Source organism: Mastigoproctus giganteus, chromosome 9 (genome assembly GCF_048544385.1).
Source record: "Mastigoproctus giganteus isolate SK-2022 chromosome 9, ASM4854438v1, whole genome shotgun sequence".
Taxonomy (NCBI): domain Eukaryota; kingdom Metazoa; phylum Arthropoda; class Arachnida; order Uropygi; family Thelyphonidae; genus Mastigoproctus; species Mastigoproctus giganteus.
The window spans coordinates 72,062,300-72,080,806 of NC_143583.1; the positions used below are offsets into that span (position 1 = coordinate 72,062,300).

An 18,507-nucleotide genomic window follows, 5' to 3' on the forward strand; every position below is an offset into this window, starting at 1 on the left:
TCTTCAAGTACTGTCATTCTGGGTTGAATCTTCCTTAGTGGATGTTTTGTACTACTTGGACTAAGGAACAAGTACCAGTACAAAAAAACAATTTTTTTTTTCGTATGACTGCCAAACTACATGCACCAATATAACACTTGCGCTAAACATGTTCATCATATTGAAAATTATGTCCACCATAAACAATTCTGATCCACTTGCAGTCACTTAAAGTAATGGCACAGAACTGTGATCTGCCCTTCATACTTATATATATTCTGATAATTTGAAAGTAATATGTAATTAATGATCACAACCAAGCTATGTTGCTGAAAAATGAATTGGTTGCAATTATTGTCTGAAAAATAGTGACTAAAGCTTAATGCTTCTAAGGAAAAATAAGTCTTCCCTTAAAATTATTTTATGGTGTTATCAGATAAAAATGAAGGCCATATCAGAACTTTACAAGAACTTACTGCACACACAAATACCCTCCCTCTACCACATGGAGATTTTTCCACCCGTTCTTCCCAGTTGTGAGAGGCAAGCCAAGAGCTAGTGCGTGGATGCAGCCACTTTCATGCTTATGTGGTACTGGCTATGATTAATTGTATTCAGTACTCCACAAACTGTGGGGTCCCATGATGCAAATAAGGATGGTTGTACATTGGTATCTGAGGCTCAAGTACACCAACCACTAAGGAGTAATTAAACACTAACCAATAATGTTTCACAAATACCTCAAAATACCTGTAACTAGTCAGTTTAAAAGTGAATACAGGTAGTTCACATTCTGTTCTCTGAAGTTATTGAAAAATACCCCTTGTCAACACTGTATTTGAAAATATACAATCCTAAATTTTAAATATTTGTTGGAATAGGGATGATTCATGGTTAATGAATTATAAAGAAAGGAATACAAAAATAAGTATAAAATTTATTGAAACAGTTACACAGATTATATAAACACCACAATACTGGGTGACCACAATTAAGTTAACCCTGTTTAGTTTAGGTAACCTAAATGCTATTCCAAAGTGGCCACGGGATATTCCGTGTCTATATTTTAATTGGCTGAGTTTTAGCATCACTTGTTTACAGTTGTTGCTTGCAGTGGAGTTTGGGTTAAACTATAAAACATTCTGCAACACACACACAGTTTCATATGGAATATCCAACTGTCTTGCTATTACATGTGCACTGCTCTGCGAGCACATCACTGTCCACAGATCATTCCATGACTACAGTATCAATATCTGATAGCAATATCTCCTGCCTGTGCATTTTTGAGGTATTTTTGCCCTTCTTGTGTTCACTCCTAGACATCCTTAAATTGTGCAATCATTTTTTTGATGCCAAATGTCACCATCAGACCTCTTCCCTGATGCTTGCATTTCGTGGCTTTCATAAGGTGGGAGGTGCTATGCTCCTAACACTATGATATCCTCCAGTATTAAATTGTGCTTCAAACGGTTCTAAACAGGAATACTTTAATTATGACCACTTGGTACTTAACTTCAATGGTAGTGTTTCAGAATTCAACTGAATCCCATTATCAGGACACAGGAAAGCAACCAGTCCAAAAAAATTAACACATGCAGCTTGAGCTTGTATTGGGGTGGGTATATAATCTCTGTGCAACCATTTCAATACATTTAATTGTCAGTTCATCATAATTCATTAATTGAAATTAAGTTTCCTGATTTTTCAACACTTCTGAAAAGAATGGTGTGTAAACTGTCACTTTTTAACCTTATATCCTTAATTCAGTTTCTATATTAAATACCAATATCTGGAATGAAAACATCCAAAATATTTATCTAGTATGAATGTCACCAATTAGTTATATGATAAAAATTGGTAACCGTTTAAACTCATTAAACAAGGTTTCACAATATCAAACAATTAAATACTGACAAATTATTTAAACTTACATTTTTATTTACAGAATTTCTACAAAAAATTATTCAACTGTTGCCTCTACATTAATTTCATACAATTTTTTTCTTTCTCTAAGCATGTTATTATCATGATCAATCTTCATCAACTGGAGGAATGCCCAATTCTTCATCTGTCCACAAAGAAGGATCTGGCCGTATATATTCTCCCTGTGGAAAAACAAAGGAGAAAACTGTTACACTTTATTAAGCTAAATATAGGCAATAAGTGTAAAATAATGCACTGTTCAATCAACAGCTGAAATGTTTTCACCATTACAGCAGCCTGGGGAAGTTACTTGTAGGTCATGAGGTCTCTGAAATTAGTCACTTTTCTAAATATATTAAGATAATGTTAATAAAGCAATCAGAGCATTTCAAGATTGGATAAGTAGATATGAGCATTAGCAACATATTACTTGAAATTTCACACCCCAATAAAACTAGTCTGAACGAAAGCCTCCTGTGGTGGGAAGCAACAGCAACGATAAATTCTTTACTTATTTCCAACCAAAGTACAATGATGAACTAAAATTTAAAAATGTGTATTTTCAGTAGTATAAAAAACTTTTGAGGGGAAAAATTAAGGTGAAAATGAAGGAAAACAAATGGTAGCTTTACACATCTATGACACCTTTGTCAACCTTAAAGAGAACAGTGATATTATAAAAAAAAAAAGTGGTCTACTTTCCCCATTATAGGAATATCACAAACCAGTACTGGCTCACACTTATATTGAGTAATAGCTTGTTCAAAAATAGCATTAATTCTGCAGTCTCAGTTACTATTAAAACAAATGGGGAGTATAATATTAAGCAGTTTCAACTAACAGCAATGATTTCAGCCTCATTGTCACCATCCACAGCATTCATTATTTATTAGTGGTCTCACATGTTAAGCCAGCCTAGAGGTAGTGTATCATATAGACTGCTTGACCTGTGATTATATAACTGGTCACAGATTTGTGGCTACTATTCACAGGAGGCAATGTTTAGGATTTCTTTAGCTGAGTGCTATTGAATACAGAACACTTAATCCTAATTTAATTAAGTCAGGCATTTGATTTAGGGATAAATTTGAAAGTGTCTGCAATTCTGCCCAGACACGATAGGAGAGAGAGTACATGATGAGAGCCTTGTCAATCAATTCGGCCCTAGAGGGAATGTGCAAGGCTCATGGGGTAGAATTTTTTTCAGCATGGCCTGTGCTTGTTAACAGGAGAGACTGCTACTACAGGGATGGGAACACTTAAATAGAAAGGGTGCAAGAATATTTGCTGATGCTATTGAGGCAGTGTTAGGTGGGTCAGAAAACTGCTAGCTTGGGGGGGGGGGATTCACAGACTAAAAGGTTAAAAGTAGCCGCAGGCAGAGGTGAAGGCGATTCTTGCACTACTTCTATTAGAATAAGTAGCAGCCTGGAGCGAGGGGTGCTGGGGGTTTCAGGAACTGATGACAGTTATCGTGAAACAGGTGGGTATATGGGATGTGTTAGGGTAACTACAAATAAGAATAGGTGCATGTATACCAATGCTAGAAGTATAGTAAATGAATTTGAGGAGTTTAACTTCCCAGATATTGACTGGAACTTGTGGGTTGGTCACTCGCACACTAGTAAGACTTTTGTGGAATTATTGGATGATTGTTTTCTGCAGCAACATGTTCAGGAGGCAACCAGAGAAGGTAATACTCTTGATCTGGTTATCAGCAGTGATCATTCGTGTATTAAGAATTTGCAGATAAAGGAACCACTAGGTGGCAGTGATCACAGTGTACTGATGTGGGATTTACTATCAGGAGTAAAGGAAAGAGTTTTTGCTTCCGTAAAGGTGACTCTACACTGGTCTCAGACATTTTTTAAATTCTGTACAGTGGGACCAACTGATGTTACCAACAGCAAATTCTAAGTGGGAAGCATTCAAGGAATTAATTGTGGAAGCTACTAAACGTTTTATACCTATTAAGAAATATTGTTCAAGGTTTAGGCCTAAATGAACTAATGAGACTCGTGGCAGAAAAGAAAAATGAATGGGATGCATATAGATTATCAGGCGACACAGAAGCCTATGGCAGTATAAGCTAGTCTGTAATCAAGTCACAAAGGAGGTTAGGCAGATTATGAGAAATATTTGGCAAAGGATGCTAAGAAAAACAGCAAGGATTGCTTTACTCATATAAACTAAAAGGAATGGAATGAATCAGATTGGTCCACTTGATATTGATGGTTCGACTGTTGATGATCCTGCTCAGATAGCAAACAAACTGAATGAGTATTTTTCATCTGCATTCACTAATGAGTTATTAAGGATTGAAAATGCCAGAAGATTATCAAACTGTAGCAGGGTGTTTAATGATTTTGTAATAACTGAGAGCAAAGTGGAGGAGAAATTGTTGAAGTTAAACATAAGAAAGGCACCTGGGGTGGATGGGATCTATCCAGTTATATTAAAGGAGGCGGCAAAGGAACTAAGCAAATCCGTAGCCATAATTATGAGAGCATCCTTGGACTCAGGGGAGGTCCCATGAATTGGAGATGTGCAAATGTATCTCCAATTCACAAAGCGGGATTGAAGGGTGACAGGAGTAATTACAGACAGTTAGTTTAACTTCTGTTCTGGGTAAAATAATGGAGTCACTGGTTAAAGATGAATTGCAGGATCATCTAGACAAAACTGCAGCAATAATTCAGACACAGCATGGGTTTGTTAAGGGAAAGTCTTGTCTGACAAATTTGATTGGTTATTATGATGTGGTTACAAAGGAACTGGATGCAAAAAATAATTTTGATATCATATACTTGGATTTCAGGAAAGCTTTTGACACTGTTCTGCATGGAAGACTACTGTACAAATTGGAGCAGAATGGTATTAAGGGTAAATTGCTACAATGGATAAAAGGATGGTTGAATGGGAGAAGACAGAGGGTGGTAATCAATGGGCGCTGCTCTACATGCTAATGTTATTAGTGGAGTCCCACAGGGTTCGGTGTTGGGTCCACTGTTGTTCTGTATATTTATCAATGATATTGATGAAGGTATATCAGGCTTATTGTCGAAGTTTGCAGATGATACAAAGGTTGGCAGGGTTGTTAATACAGTAATGGCGGTGTGCTGCTGCAACAGGATCTAGAAAATTTGGGCAGATGGGCTGAGAAGTGGCAACTGAAGTTTAACCTTGACAACTGCAAAATACTGCATATGGGTAGAAGTAACCCCAGAGAAACGTACCAACTGTGTGGTACTACACTTAAGGTGGTAGAAAATGAAAAAGACCTGGGAGTAATTCTGCAGTCAGATATGAAGTTTTCTGAGCAATGCAGACAGGCTGCAAGACCGGGTAATGGGGTTTTGTCAATGATATACAGAAATTTTGCTAGCAGAGATAAGGAGGCGATTGTCCCTCTGTATAAGGCAATGGTCAGGCCACACCTTGAGTACTGTGTACAGGTCTGAAGGCAAGGAAGGATTTCAGGAAGGATGTAGATTTGCTTGAGCACGTACAGAGAAGGGCAACAAGATTACCAAGAGAGGCTTAAGTTCTGCAAATTGCAGCAGCTGGTGACAAGACACCTGCGAGGTGATCTGATTGAGGTGTATAAGGCCTTGAATGGGTTGAGCACACTGAATTCTGATGGATTCTTCCACTTGTTCAGATTACGAACCTAAGGGGGACATAAATTCAAACTGAGGAAAGACAGATGTAGAATAGATGTGAGGAAATTTGCCTTTAGCCAGTGGGTGGTTAATTGCTGGAACAAACTTCCATCTGCCGTTGTGGAAGTTGATAGGTTAAATAAATTTAAGGAGGAACTGGACAAACATTTAGAGGGAATGGTTGTGTGAATTTTTTTTTTTTTTTTTTTGGCTGATGCTACATAAGCTCATACGCTTGCTTTCTTGCATCACATGCCACGATTACTACTACTATTTCATTGTTTCTGATTGGAGTTGCTTTTATTCTCAGAAGTAACCCCATTTTCAAACATGTATTACCCAAATCGATAGCTTTGGCATTACAAGATGTGGTACAAGCAGTTAATGGTTTACACAATCTTTTCAATCTTGCACTAGTGCCAGTTCATTTACTATAGCATTGCTCTCCACTTTAAGGTCTTTACAAAAACATCCTAGGATGCTTTAAAGCATTTTCATTTTATCCCCTTATAAAGTTTTCATGTTACTGATTATACGTAAATATACGTTTTTATTTTTACCTTTGTTTTATTTCACCATTGTAATAAAGAAATTTTATGCTGATAAATAATCTATTTTCACACCTGGTGAGTATGGGCTTGGCACACCGAGTGTCCTGAGCTGGATATCATCATTCTCTTTTTTGGTGATTCCCTTCTACTTCTCTTTCTCTCTCAGGTTGACTCAAATTTTTTTTTGGCTGGTGTAGCATAAGCCTCAGGCTTCCTTGCACCATATGACTAATAATAATATTTTAAGAAAAAATAGTTTAAAAAGCTACTTCCTTACTGCATTTAAGTTATGGTCTTTTCAGTTTGAGGTAGCTCAGCTTCTCACATTTTTATGTGTTACTTAACAATATTGACAGCTTTTTTTCATTAGTATACATTCACTGGTTATCAGTATAGACTATCTTCTTTACAGCTGTACACAAATATTTATATGATAGAGTTTACACTGGGTATAATTTGGTACTCAGTACTGGTAGGGCACATCATGAATTTCTCACTCATCATTCACTCATTTTATTAACATCAATCAAATGGGTGAGAAGTCCGGTTAGGACAATTAATGACTATGTAAATTGGGTGTCACCCAGAAATAGGAAATGATAAGTTTCACTAAGAGATGTACAATATAATCAGGAAGGACAGACAGGAGAGGTTGGACAGGATGTATGTGGGGGGGGGGGGAGGATATCAACATCAAAAGGAGCCTATGTGCAAAGAGAGGGATGCCACTAATCTGACAATACCCCTTTAAGTAGCTTGTAGCATAATAATTGACTATTATCTTATCAAAATCTACATTCAGACTGAAAACTAATATCTACACCAATTAGTACATAAATATTCCATGAAATGCAGATACACATAAAAATAAAACAGTCTGGAAATGCAAAAAACATTACTTATGAGATGACCTAACATATTGTGGCAGATTATAAATATGAATGCAGTTCTGAAGAATTACAACTGATCTACTCCTGTGAATAGCTTATAGGCTGTTAATTAGATCCCACATGGAAATAAATTCTGTTTTTTTTTTCGAGATGGCCATGTAGGGTCAGAGGAGTTCATTAGATAGAGAATACAAGAACATTACTGTATTTTATGGTATACGTATATCATAAAATATAGTGATGTTCTTGTAAATGTGATTCAATTAATTGTACTGGCTTGCTATCAAATCATTTAAAAATTATTGTACTTTACATATTAATGAAGCCACTATTAAAGAAACTGTACTTACAGTAAGATGTTCATGTTGGTACCAAACATGAGTTAAAACCCACCACCACATAAAGCCACAAATTACTTCTCCAGCAATGACCCAACGCTTCTCAGGAGCTGCTGGTAGTGTACGATAAGTCCCTCTGCAAAAAAAAAATATCCACAGAGGCTATGAATAAAAACAATTAGGAAAGACTAAAAAGATTGGTACATGTAATTATTAAAAGTAGTGAAAAAAAAACTGATACATCAATAATTTTTGAATTAGCATGCTAAAAATATTAGATAAGAAATTTCAGATAAAAAACTGGGGCTTGGTGGGTTCTTCAGAGTTATAAAACTATTTCTTGTGCTAAAAACAGAAGGGGCACTAATGCCAAGAGTCTGAATACCTTTTGACAAACACTGAACTTCTATATGATAAGGAAAAATTAGTATTAGTAGCATATTAGTATTAATAAAATGATGCAAGCTTACACAGCATCAGCAAGAAAAACTTTTACCATCTCATATGTTGATCATTTCTAATCTGTTCAATCATACTTTAAATTTATTCAAACTACCTGCTTTCAACAACACCAGGTGGAAGTTTATTCCAAAACTGATTACTCTTTGGCTGAAGGCACTTCTACATAATTACAGACCAGTTAGTTTAACTTCTGTTCTGGGTAAAATAATGGAGTCACTGGTTAAAGATGAATTGCAGGATCATCTAGACAAGACTGCAGCAATAATTCAGACACAGCATGGGTTTGTTAAGGGAAAGTCTTGTCTGACAAATTTGATTGGTTATTATGATGTGGTTACAAAGGAACTGGATGCAAAAAATAATTTTGATATCATATACTTGGATTTCAGGAAAGCTTTTGACACTGTTGTGCATGGAAGACTACTGTACAAATTGGAGCAGAATGGTATTAAGGGTAAATTGCTACAATGGATAAAAGGATCGTTGAATGGGAGAAGACAGAGGGTGGTAATCAATGGGTGCTGCTCTACATGCTAATGTTATTAGTGGAGTCCCACAGGGTTCAGTGTTGGGTCCACTGTTGTTCTGTATATTTATCAATGATATTGATGAAGGTATATCAGGCTTAGTGTCGAAGTTTGCAGATGATACAAAGGTTGGCAGGGTTGTTAATGACAGTAATGGCTGTGTGCTGCTGCAACAGGATCTAGAAAATTTGGGCAGATGGGCTGAGAAGTGGCAACTGAAGTTTAACCTTGACAAATGCAAAGTACTGCATATGGGTAGAAGTAACCCCAGAGAAACGTACCGTGTGGTACTACGCTTAAGGTGGTAGAAAATGAAAAAGACCTGGGAGTAATTCTGCAGTCAGATTAAAGTTTTCTGAGCAATGCAGACAGGCTGCCAGGGCAGGTCATGGGGTTTTGTCAATGATATATAGGAATTTTGTTAGCAGGGAAAAGGAGGTGATTGTCCTTCTGTATAAGGTAATGGTCAGGCCACGCCTTGAGTACTGTGTACAGGTCTGGAGGCCTCATTTTAGGAAGGATGTAGATTTGCTTGAGAGTGTACAGAGAAGGGCAACAAGATTGGTGAGGGGAATGAAGGGATCCTCTTACCAAGAGAGGCTTAAGTTCTGCAAATTGCAATGGCTGGAGACTAGATACCTGTGCAGTTATCTGATTGAGGTGTATAAGGCCTTGAATGGGTTGAGCACGGTGAATTCTGATGGGATTCTTCCACTTGTTCAGATTACGAACCTAAGGGGGCATAAGTTCAAATTAAGGAAAGACAGATGTAGAACAGATGTGCGGAAATTTGCCTTTAGCCAATGGGTGGTTAATTGCTGGAACAAACTTCCATCTGTCGCTGTGGAAGTTGATAGGTTAAATAAATTTAAGGAGGAAATGGACAAACATTTAGAGGGAATGGTTGTACGAATTTTCTTTTTCTTTTTTTTTTTTTTTGGCTGATGCTACATAAGCTCATATACTTGCTTTCTTGCATCACAAGCCACTACTACTAACACCATCACATGCCACTACAACTACATGTCTATTCTGCAATCGTCCGTTTTCACATTATATCCCCTTGTGTATATATCATCCTCCAAAACCTTATTTTTTTAAAATTATTTATGTTAAATTAAATGCTCAGGCATGACAAGAAGGACAACATGCAAAAAGCCTTATGGATTAACTTAAGGCTTAGGTAACTTGGAATACATTTGAACAAAGTTAGTGCAAAAGCCTTTGCCAATTTCAATGAGGAGGTCTTACAGTTTCTGGGGAATTGTTGGTTGGGGTGGGGAGACAGAGATAAATATAAATATGCATTTATCTGATCATATGGGTCAAAGTAATCCTTGGACAGATTTCAAGAGTACTCGTGAGTGGTCAATGCAAGAGTGCAATATCACATGCATTTAAGTTGACTTGTTGGGACCCATGTCACCACTAAATATGGTTAACAACTGTATTCTTGTCAGAAATGATTAGCTGCAAACTATTCTGACCTACATGGTCATGCAGGAGTATAAACAGAACAAAAGCTGATATTGGCAAGATGTAGCAAAGGCAGTGATGTGTGAAACAAATGGGGAGCTAATGCTAAGGTAACAAGATTAAATAACTCCAAGGGGTATGTTAGGGTTGCAAACAATACAAATAATAAAAATCATTAAACAATACGTCTTAACTGTGTCTACAGTAATGTTATGAGTGTTGTCAATAAAAATGAGTGATTTGATCTCCTTGTTAGGGCAATTGACATAATAGGGCTATTAGAAACTCGGCATCATTCTGAAATAAGGGACAATCAGCTTCACATGGCAATATAATGTATTTATGGAGATGGGGAGGGGGGGAAGGAATGGTACTTCTTAAGAAAAGGAGCCAGAGCTAAAATTTCTCTGTTGCATCATAAAATGCAAATTTCACTGCTGGCATGCATAAGTTCCAAGTCCATGATTTATAACTTGTGCATGCCAGCAGAGAATCTATGTTGTGAAGTACTGGAAGCAAAGGTAAGCGAGTGGGGGCACACTACAGCCTAGAAGATTGTGAAGAGTATGTTGAGAGTATTTTGTCTACATGCAGACAAAATGGGTGAGCAACTGTGATTGCCTTATTATGGGAGACAAAAGTAAATTAAATGACTGTTATTTATATCACCATATTAGAGAAATGCTATTGAGAGGAACAGTCTAGACCTGATCATCATTTGCAAACCAGATGATCATATAGCTGACAGTGCAAGAACCATTAGTGGGGAATTGATCAGAGTTCCAAGTTGGACAATGAGGAAAGAGAAGTCGTGGTTGCTGAAGCCAAAGACGAGTTTTAATTTCGCAAGGAAAGGAAACTATAACAGTTTAAGATGCTACGTGGCCTCTCATCAATTTGGCAGATAGCACAGGGAAATTGAATACATTAGGATTTTGCAATATCTTTAAAGCAGCAGTCACAGAAGCCATAAATGTATATATACCACAGAGAGGATGCCAAGATGAATTAATGATGATGTAGTCAAGTTAACCCTCCAGCTGGCACGCCAGTTATTTTTAATCCATACACACATACCTGGAAAAAGTAACCCCATTTTAGAACTAATTATTTTTTTAAAAATATCCCCCCAATGCATTTTAGACATGTTTTTGTAACAAATTTTAATGCTCAAATTTGGGCATTGTGTTCAAGTTGGCAAGCAGAACAGTAAATGAAAAACCTACATATTCTGGTAACTGATTATATAACAGAGATATATACATCTGAAGCAAGTGCTATTGGCTCTGCCTTTTGAATAGGAGGATTCATTAACAGTTTTTTTTTGTGTATATATTGTAATGTCCTCACAGAAGAGGGTAACTGGCCACTGGGAGGTGCTGCAATAAAACATGAAGCCAGCATGCTCAGTAATTGTATGGGAGAGATGCTGCCAATTTTAAATTCTTGTGTTATAACACTTGATAATTATATGCAAGAATAGGCTTAACAAAGCCTAAATGCACCATATGTCTAATGCTAATATCAGTGTTTGTGATTGCCCTTGAAAAAATCACCTGTACAAGGCAATTTTCACTTCCGTTAAAGATATTCAGCAAGTTTAAGCATTTTGCATTCACTTGATCATTGGTCAGTAAATGACAGGAACAAAAAATTTTTTCTTTACTTTTTTTTGGATTACAACAATTGCACTGCACTGGACAGGAAACTACAGTTGTACCTAAAAAAAAAAAAAAAAAAAGACATTAAGAAAAGAAGAGCAGCCTCAGGAGACCAAATTTCTTTTTTTTTTTTTTTTTCTTTGTCACTTACAACAGAGAGGCATTTTATCCAACACTAATCTAAAACATTCTTAGTTCTGGAATGTTCACTTACCACGCCCAAACGACTGCTCTGAAACTGTCTGACTGAGGGCACAGGTAAACTTTCCACTGGCTGCAAGCAGACAGCATGAATGACAGTTCTAGATATTTCACTTCCACTACTTTTTTAAAATATGATATAAATATTGATTCACGGTATTCCAAGTTCTCTATTTATAGTAAATGTATCAAAACTTTTTTAATTATTGAAAAAAATATTTAAATCTGGTATGGATTAGTGGTAGTTCCAATTACAGCAATTGCATTGTACTTGACAGAAAACTAGTTTTCTGTTTTAGTGCATGCAGCACTAAAATTTTTACACATGTATCCTGAAATCATCCCTTTTTCAATTTAAATCCCATTATGTGCATCATCTGAGAAAGAGCGAAGGATGCTATAAGCATTTAGTTTAGTCAATCCATTTAAAGCCTTAAACAATTAAATTAGATCTTGCAAGTGCCCAGTTTCCAGTAGATGTAATTTACAGAGCAAGTCATTCTTTGTAAGAGTACCATTTCTGTGTCCCTGACTAATCTCGTTCTTTGCACTCATTCCAAAAGATTCACATCCTTCTTAAAATGAGGGCGTGCATGCAGCAATGAAATTTGGCCTAGCCATTTCCTTATGCAACAGGATAATGCCTTGTCCACGTTGCCAAAATTCTTGTATGTCATTGACAAAACCCCATGAGCTATTCTGGCAGTTAGTTTGCACTGATTTGAGAATTTCACATTGGACTGTACAATTAACCTATAGGTATTTTTTGCTTTCCACCCTTAAGTTAGTATCACTGAACTGGTATGTTATTCTGGGATAACTGCTTCCTCAAATGCATTGCATTGCCTTGCATTTATCAAAGTTAAAACTCTCAACTGCCACATCCCAACCTATCTTCCTAGTTTATCTAAGTCTTGTTGCAGTAGTATACCTTGATTCCTGTTATTAAATGCAGTGCCAATATTTGTATCATCAGCAAACTTCAACATTAAACTTGATATAGTAGTAGTAATAGAAGCATGTGATGCAAGAAAGCAAGCATATGAGCTTGTGTAGCATCAGCCAATAAAAACAATTTCACACAACCATTCCCTCTAAAAGTTTGTCCAGTTCCTCCTTGAATTTATTTACACTATCAACTTCCACAACAACAGATGGAAGTTTGTTCTAACAATTAACCACCCACTGGCTAAATGCAAATTTCTGCACATGTATTCTACAACTGTCTTTCCTCAATTTGCATTTATGTCCCCTCAGGTTCGTAATTAGCATTAGTAGAGGCATATGATGCAAGAAAGCAAGCTTATGCGGCATCAGCCAAAAAAAAAAAAAAAAACCGCTCCCATTTCACCCCTCCGTTCGTTCCAAAATACCTGTCCAGCTCAGCCTTAAATTTATTTAGGCTATCAGCTTCCACAACAAAAGATGGAAGTCTGTTCCACCAACCAACTACCTGCTGGGTAGTTGATTGGTGGAACAGTAATCTGAGCAAGCAGAAGAATCCCATCTGAATTCAGCGTGCTCAACCCATTCAAGGCCTTATACACCTCAATCAGATCACCTCACAGGTGCCTAGTCTCCAGCCACTGAAATTTGCAGAACTTAAGCCTTTCTTGGTAAGACCACCCTTTCGTTCCACTCACCGATCTTGTTGCCCTTCTCTGTATTCGCTCAAGCAAATCTACATCCTTCCTAAAATGAGGCCTCCACACCTGTATGCAGTACTTAAGGCGTGGCCTGGCCATTGCCTTATACAAAGGGATAATCGCCACCTTTTCCCTGCTAGCAAAATTTCTCTATATCATTGACAATACCCCATGACTTGCTGTGGCAGGCCTGTTTGCATTACTCAGAAAATTTCATATCTGACTGCACAATCACTCCCAGGTCTTTTTCATTTTCTACCACTCTAAGTGTAGTACCACACATTTGGTACATTCCTCTGGGGTTACTTCTATCCATATGCAGTACATTGTATTTGTCAATGTTAAACTTCAGTTGCCACTTCTCAGCCCATCTGCCCAAATTTTCTAGATCCTGTTGCAGTAGCACACTACCATTACTGTCATTAATAACCCTGTCAAACGTTTGTATCATCTACAAACTTCAACACTAAACCTGATATACCTTCAATATCATTGATAAATACAGAAAAACAACAATCGCACAACACTGAACCCTGCGGGACTCCACTAATAACATTAGTCAATGAAGAGCAGCATCCATTGATTACCACTCTCTGTCTTCTCCCACTCAACCACCCTTTTATCCATTGTACCAACTTATCCTTAATACCATACTGTTCCAATTTGTACAGTAATTTTCCATGTGCAACGGTGTCAAAAGCTTTCCTGAAATCCAAGTATATGATATCAAAATTATATTTTGCATCTAGTTCCTTTGTAACCACATCATATTATACAATCAAATTTGTCAGGCAAGACTTTCCCTTAACAAACCCATGCTGTGTCTGAATTATTGCTGCAGTCTTGTCTAGATGATCCTGCAATGCACAGTGATGCCATTATTTTACCTGGAACAGAAGTTAAACTAACTAGTCTGTAATTACTTGTGTCACCCGTAGATCACCCCTTTGTGACTGGGGATACATTTGCACATCTCCAGTCCATGGGGACGTCCCCTGAGTCCAAGGATGCTGTCATAATCATGACTAAGGGTTTGCTTAGTTCCTTTGCCACCTCCTTTAATATAACTGGATAGATCCCATCAATCCCAGGTGCCTTTCTTATGTTTAACTTCAACAACAATTTCTCATCCACTTTGCTCTCAGTTATTACAAAATCATTAAGCACCCTGTTGCAGTTTGATAATCTTCTGGCATTTTCCTCCCTTAATAAACTCGTCATGTGTGAATGTAGATGCAAAATATGCATCTACATTCAGGTAAATGCATGTATATGCTTTCACTGACATCATTAATAAATAGTGAAAACAGTAAGGGGCTAACACTGAACCTTGAGGGACTCCACTGGTCTATGAAGAGCAATGGTCATTAATAACCATTCCCTATCTCCTACACTTCACCATCCGTTTATCAACAGTAACCTTCTCCCTAATGCCACATTGCTCCAATTTGAACAGCAGCCTTTTACGTGGAACAATATCAAATGCTTTACTAAAACCTAAGTATAAATCTAAATATAATGTCAAAATTTTTTTATGTATCTAGTTCCTTTGTGACTACATCAGATTGGTCAGATAAGATCTCCTTCTTAACAAATCAGTGCTGTTTGCGGTATAACTTTATCCCCACCAAACAGATCCTGTATTACTTCTTTAACTACTGACTCCAATATATTTATTGTGACATCAGATAAGCTTACAGGTTGATAATCAGTTGCTTTGTAGTTAGTCTTCAGTATAAGGCCCATGGATCTTTGTAACAATGAGTGATAGGCAGGTCTAGCTCTGCTCACTGTTTATCACCATGAATTTGCATTAAAGTGAATGCCGTTTTGCAAGTGGGTACAGCCAGCAGGAATATGATGTACAGGCCTGGAAAAAGGTTAGGTTAGTTTACAGCACCAATTTGGGATGGATTCATGCGTAAAATGGTTTTCATAATCTATAGTATACAAGATTATGGAGACAGTACACAGCACGTTTTTTGCTCGAATCTGTCCTGCCCGAATTGGTGGCATAAACTAACATAACTTTTTAAATAGTTAAAAATGAAAGTGTACTAAAAACGATAAATTACTCACAGGACTACATCTTCCAATCAATAAAAAGCAGTGAGCGAGTGGAGCTAGACCTGTCCATCACTCACTGTCGCAAAGATCCATGGGCCTTGTACTGAAGACTAACCCACTTTGCTCTTTAATTATCCTCTGTGAGAAGGAGAGACACTGGAACAGCTCCAATCTGTAGGGACCTCCCCTGAATCCAGGTATGCTCTCATAGTGATGGCTAATTGCTTACCTCCCTTGATGCTTTCAATATAACTGTATAGATTCCACAGCACCAGGCACTATATTTACTTTTAGCTTCAACAATTTCTCTTTTGCTTTCTTCTCAGTTATTACAAAGTCACTTAGCTTCCAGTTAAAATTGGGTGAAATATTATCCTATAAATTCAACTGGGTGAATTATTCAAGCCAGAAGAGAGGAATGCAAGCAGGAGACACTGTGCATGTTTGAAATCTTGTTTGAATTCTTTTGGATTGCTTTAACCAGAAGTTTGTGATTAAGAAGTTCTTTTCCTTGAGAAGTTCAACTTTTTTTTTTCACCTTCTCAATCATGAAATGAATTCAGACATGAGTGAGTACTACTCACTAATAATAGCCTGTTGCATTTTTTAAATTTGTAACTGAAAATGGTTGCTCATATGGCATTTCTCACTACTCCTAATCTTATATTTGACACTGCTCTCTGATAAATGGCAAGGCAGTGGGGGTGGGGGGGGAACAGCCGGAAAAGAAGCAGAGGAATATTATACTTTTTTGGTGAAAGGGATATACCCATGCCTTTATTTAAAAGTTCCAAAAGTGAATGAATCATTATCTGGAACATGTTTTCAATTCCCCAGTTTCCTTCTTTTTCCCCCCCGATTAACAGTTAGTAACATTGGACTTAACTCTTCATATTTAATTATTAAGTACACATCCGAAATTATTATTATTAGCCATATGGTGCAAGGAAGCCTGAGGCTTATGCTGCACCCATTAAAAAAAAAAAAAAAAAAAAAAATTCCCGAGTTATTTCCAACAAGTAGAAAGGAATCACCAAGAGAAGAATGATGATATCCAGCTCAGGACCCTAGGTGTGCCAAGCCCATACTCGACAGATGTGAGCCCCTGGGGTGAAATTCGGACACCACGAAATCATTCTCATTGAAACTTATATATTTGCTCAAATATGTTATGAAATTAAACCAGAAATATCTAAGTCATTATAATACATACGCGTGTCCAAATCTTTTTCCAATTGTAAGTGTTGGTCTGACACTTCGAATTACTGCGTTTCTAACTGTTGCTGCAATCATGATGCCTCTTCAACCACAATGCATAACAGATTAAATACACTAACAGCCAGTAAATAACGACCAAGCAATTAGAACCCAAACGTTACAGAATATTTGTCTCGACCATTTAATATGTAGTTTATGACACAACCGCCAGGTGGCTCTTCGATACACACATATCCTATCATTTTTATAAAATATCTTTTATGGTATATCTTATATCGAGAAAGGAGTCGATAAACAATTAAACTTTTTTATTTTTAATGGATGACTACTTCAAGGAAGTAAAGATTTATTTGGCAATAAAAACCTACTTTTATTGAATAATTGTATTTAGCAGTAAAACCAAACGCAGCAAACAAAATACAATAAGCACATTTTAAAAGCTAAATAAGATTTAGATGTCATAGTGGATCGAAGATAGGTTTTAATTAGTTTAATTTTGATGGATTTTTAGCAGTTGTTAAAAATACATATATATATGAAAGGAATGTGTTAATCATATTTGCGTAATGAAATGAACGTTGAAGAAATTCTTGTGGTTAACCTTTCTCCGTAGACAGAACAAAACGATGATTTTTTAGCTCACCACAGTGATTCAGATCCCCCTCCCCTCACTCAGTCTTGAGTTCGAAACCCATCGATGACGTGAGGAATTTTTATGGTTTTTTTTTCACAACGTGGCTGAGTGAGCTGAATCAGGTGAGCGCAAAACGTTTTTTTTTTTTATCCCCGGGTAACTTGAGTTTTTCATCCAACAAACATGTTAATCGACCATGAACACACGCAGTTTAGTAGTGGCAAATGATGCCAGTAAGCAGCTTATACAGAATCACAGAATCAGCGAAGAAAAGCGAAAAAGTACTTCCCACATAACCTGCCTATTCTCCCTAACAATTTATCTAATTCTTCATTAAATTTATTCCAAATGCCTACATTCACAGTCTGCGCGGGTATCACAGTGGTATCGTCACCATCCTCCCCACACCGGGTGGAAAAGACCCGGGTTCGAATCCTGTCGATGATGCGAAGAACTTTAGTGGACTTTTTTTCACTCCGTGGCTGAGTTAGTCGGTCTCAGTAGTAGACAGCAAGGCTTTTTATCCCCAAAAACTGGATTATTTTTGCTCCACAAAAAACAGGCAAATCGACCAGAGAACACGCGCAATTTGCAGACACAAAATACAGGGTTATGTAATGAATTTGGGTTACTCTAATAATTTGACTTTTTTTTTGCCCACATCCACAACGCTAGATGGAAGCTTGATCCAACAATCATTACCTGGATAAAGCAAATTCTGTACAACTACCAGACAACCATCCTTCCTCAATTTAAATGTATGCTAATTTATGTTTGTCGTCTCAGCAATCTGTAAGAATTCCCTCAACATTTAGCTTACTTGTTCCATTCAAAGACTTAAACACCTCAATAAGATTTACTCGCAGGTGACTAGTTTCCAGACAAAAAAGACTCAGTTCAGAAAGATTTCAGTCTGCAGACCTGAAATCTTTCTTTGTAAGAGTATCCTTTTGTTCCCCTGTAACCGTTCCAAAAGATTCATATTTGTTCTTAAACTGAAGCTTCTAGAGCTGTATGCAATATTTAATATGTGGTCTAACCAATGCCTAATACAACCATTTCCTTGTTTTTATTGGCAAAGTCCTTATATATCATTGATAGAATTCTATGAGCTGTTCTGGCAGCCTATATGCACTATTCAGAGAACTTCATGACGGACTGTATAATTACCCCTAAGATTCTTTTTTTCTCCACCACTATGAGTGTGATTCTAACCTGCCCTTAAGCACTTGGTGTGTTATTCTGGTTTAACTGCTCTCCATATGCAGT

The 18,507-nt window shown here is 37.0% G+C and overlaps 1 protein-coding gene across 2 annotated transcripts; it reads right to left on the reverse strand.

Annotated features, from left to right (window-relative positions):
• Positions 1-1,899: 1,899 nt before the first annotated feature.
• Positions 1,900-16,802, reverse strand: LOC150080443 (NADH dehydrogenase [ubiquinone] 1 beta subcomplex subunit 2, mitochondrial-like). 2 transcript variants are annotated; one of them, XM_090382172.1, is made up of 3 exons: positions 16,600-16,802; positions 7,359-7,482; positions 1,900-2,087 (listed from the first exon to the last, which is right to left on the reverse strand). In XM_090382172.1, exons 1-3 carry the CDS (start codon positions 16,677-16,679, stop codon positions 2,013-2,015), a joined length of 279 nt encoding a protein of 92 aa, XP_090238298.1. In that variant the 5' UTR covers positions 16,680-16,802; the 3' UTR covers positions 1,900-2,012. The 2 variants fall into 2 exon arrangements, with proteins under 2 accessions (XP_090238298.1, XP_090238299.1); XM_090382173.1 differs by lacking the exon at positions 7,359-7,482.
• Positions 16,803-18,507: the final 1,705 nt, after the last annotated feature.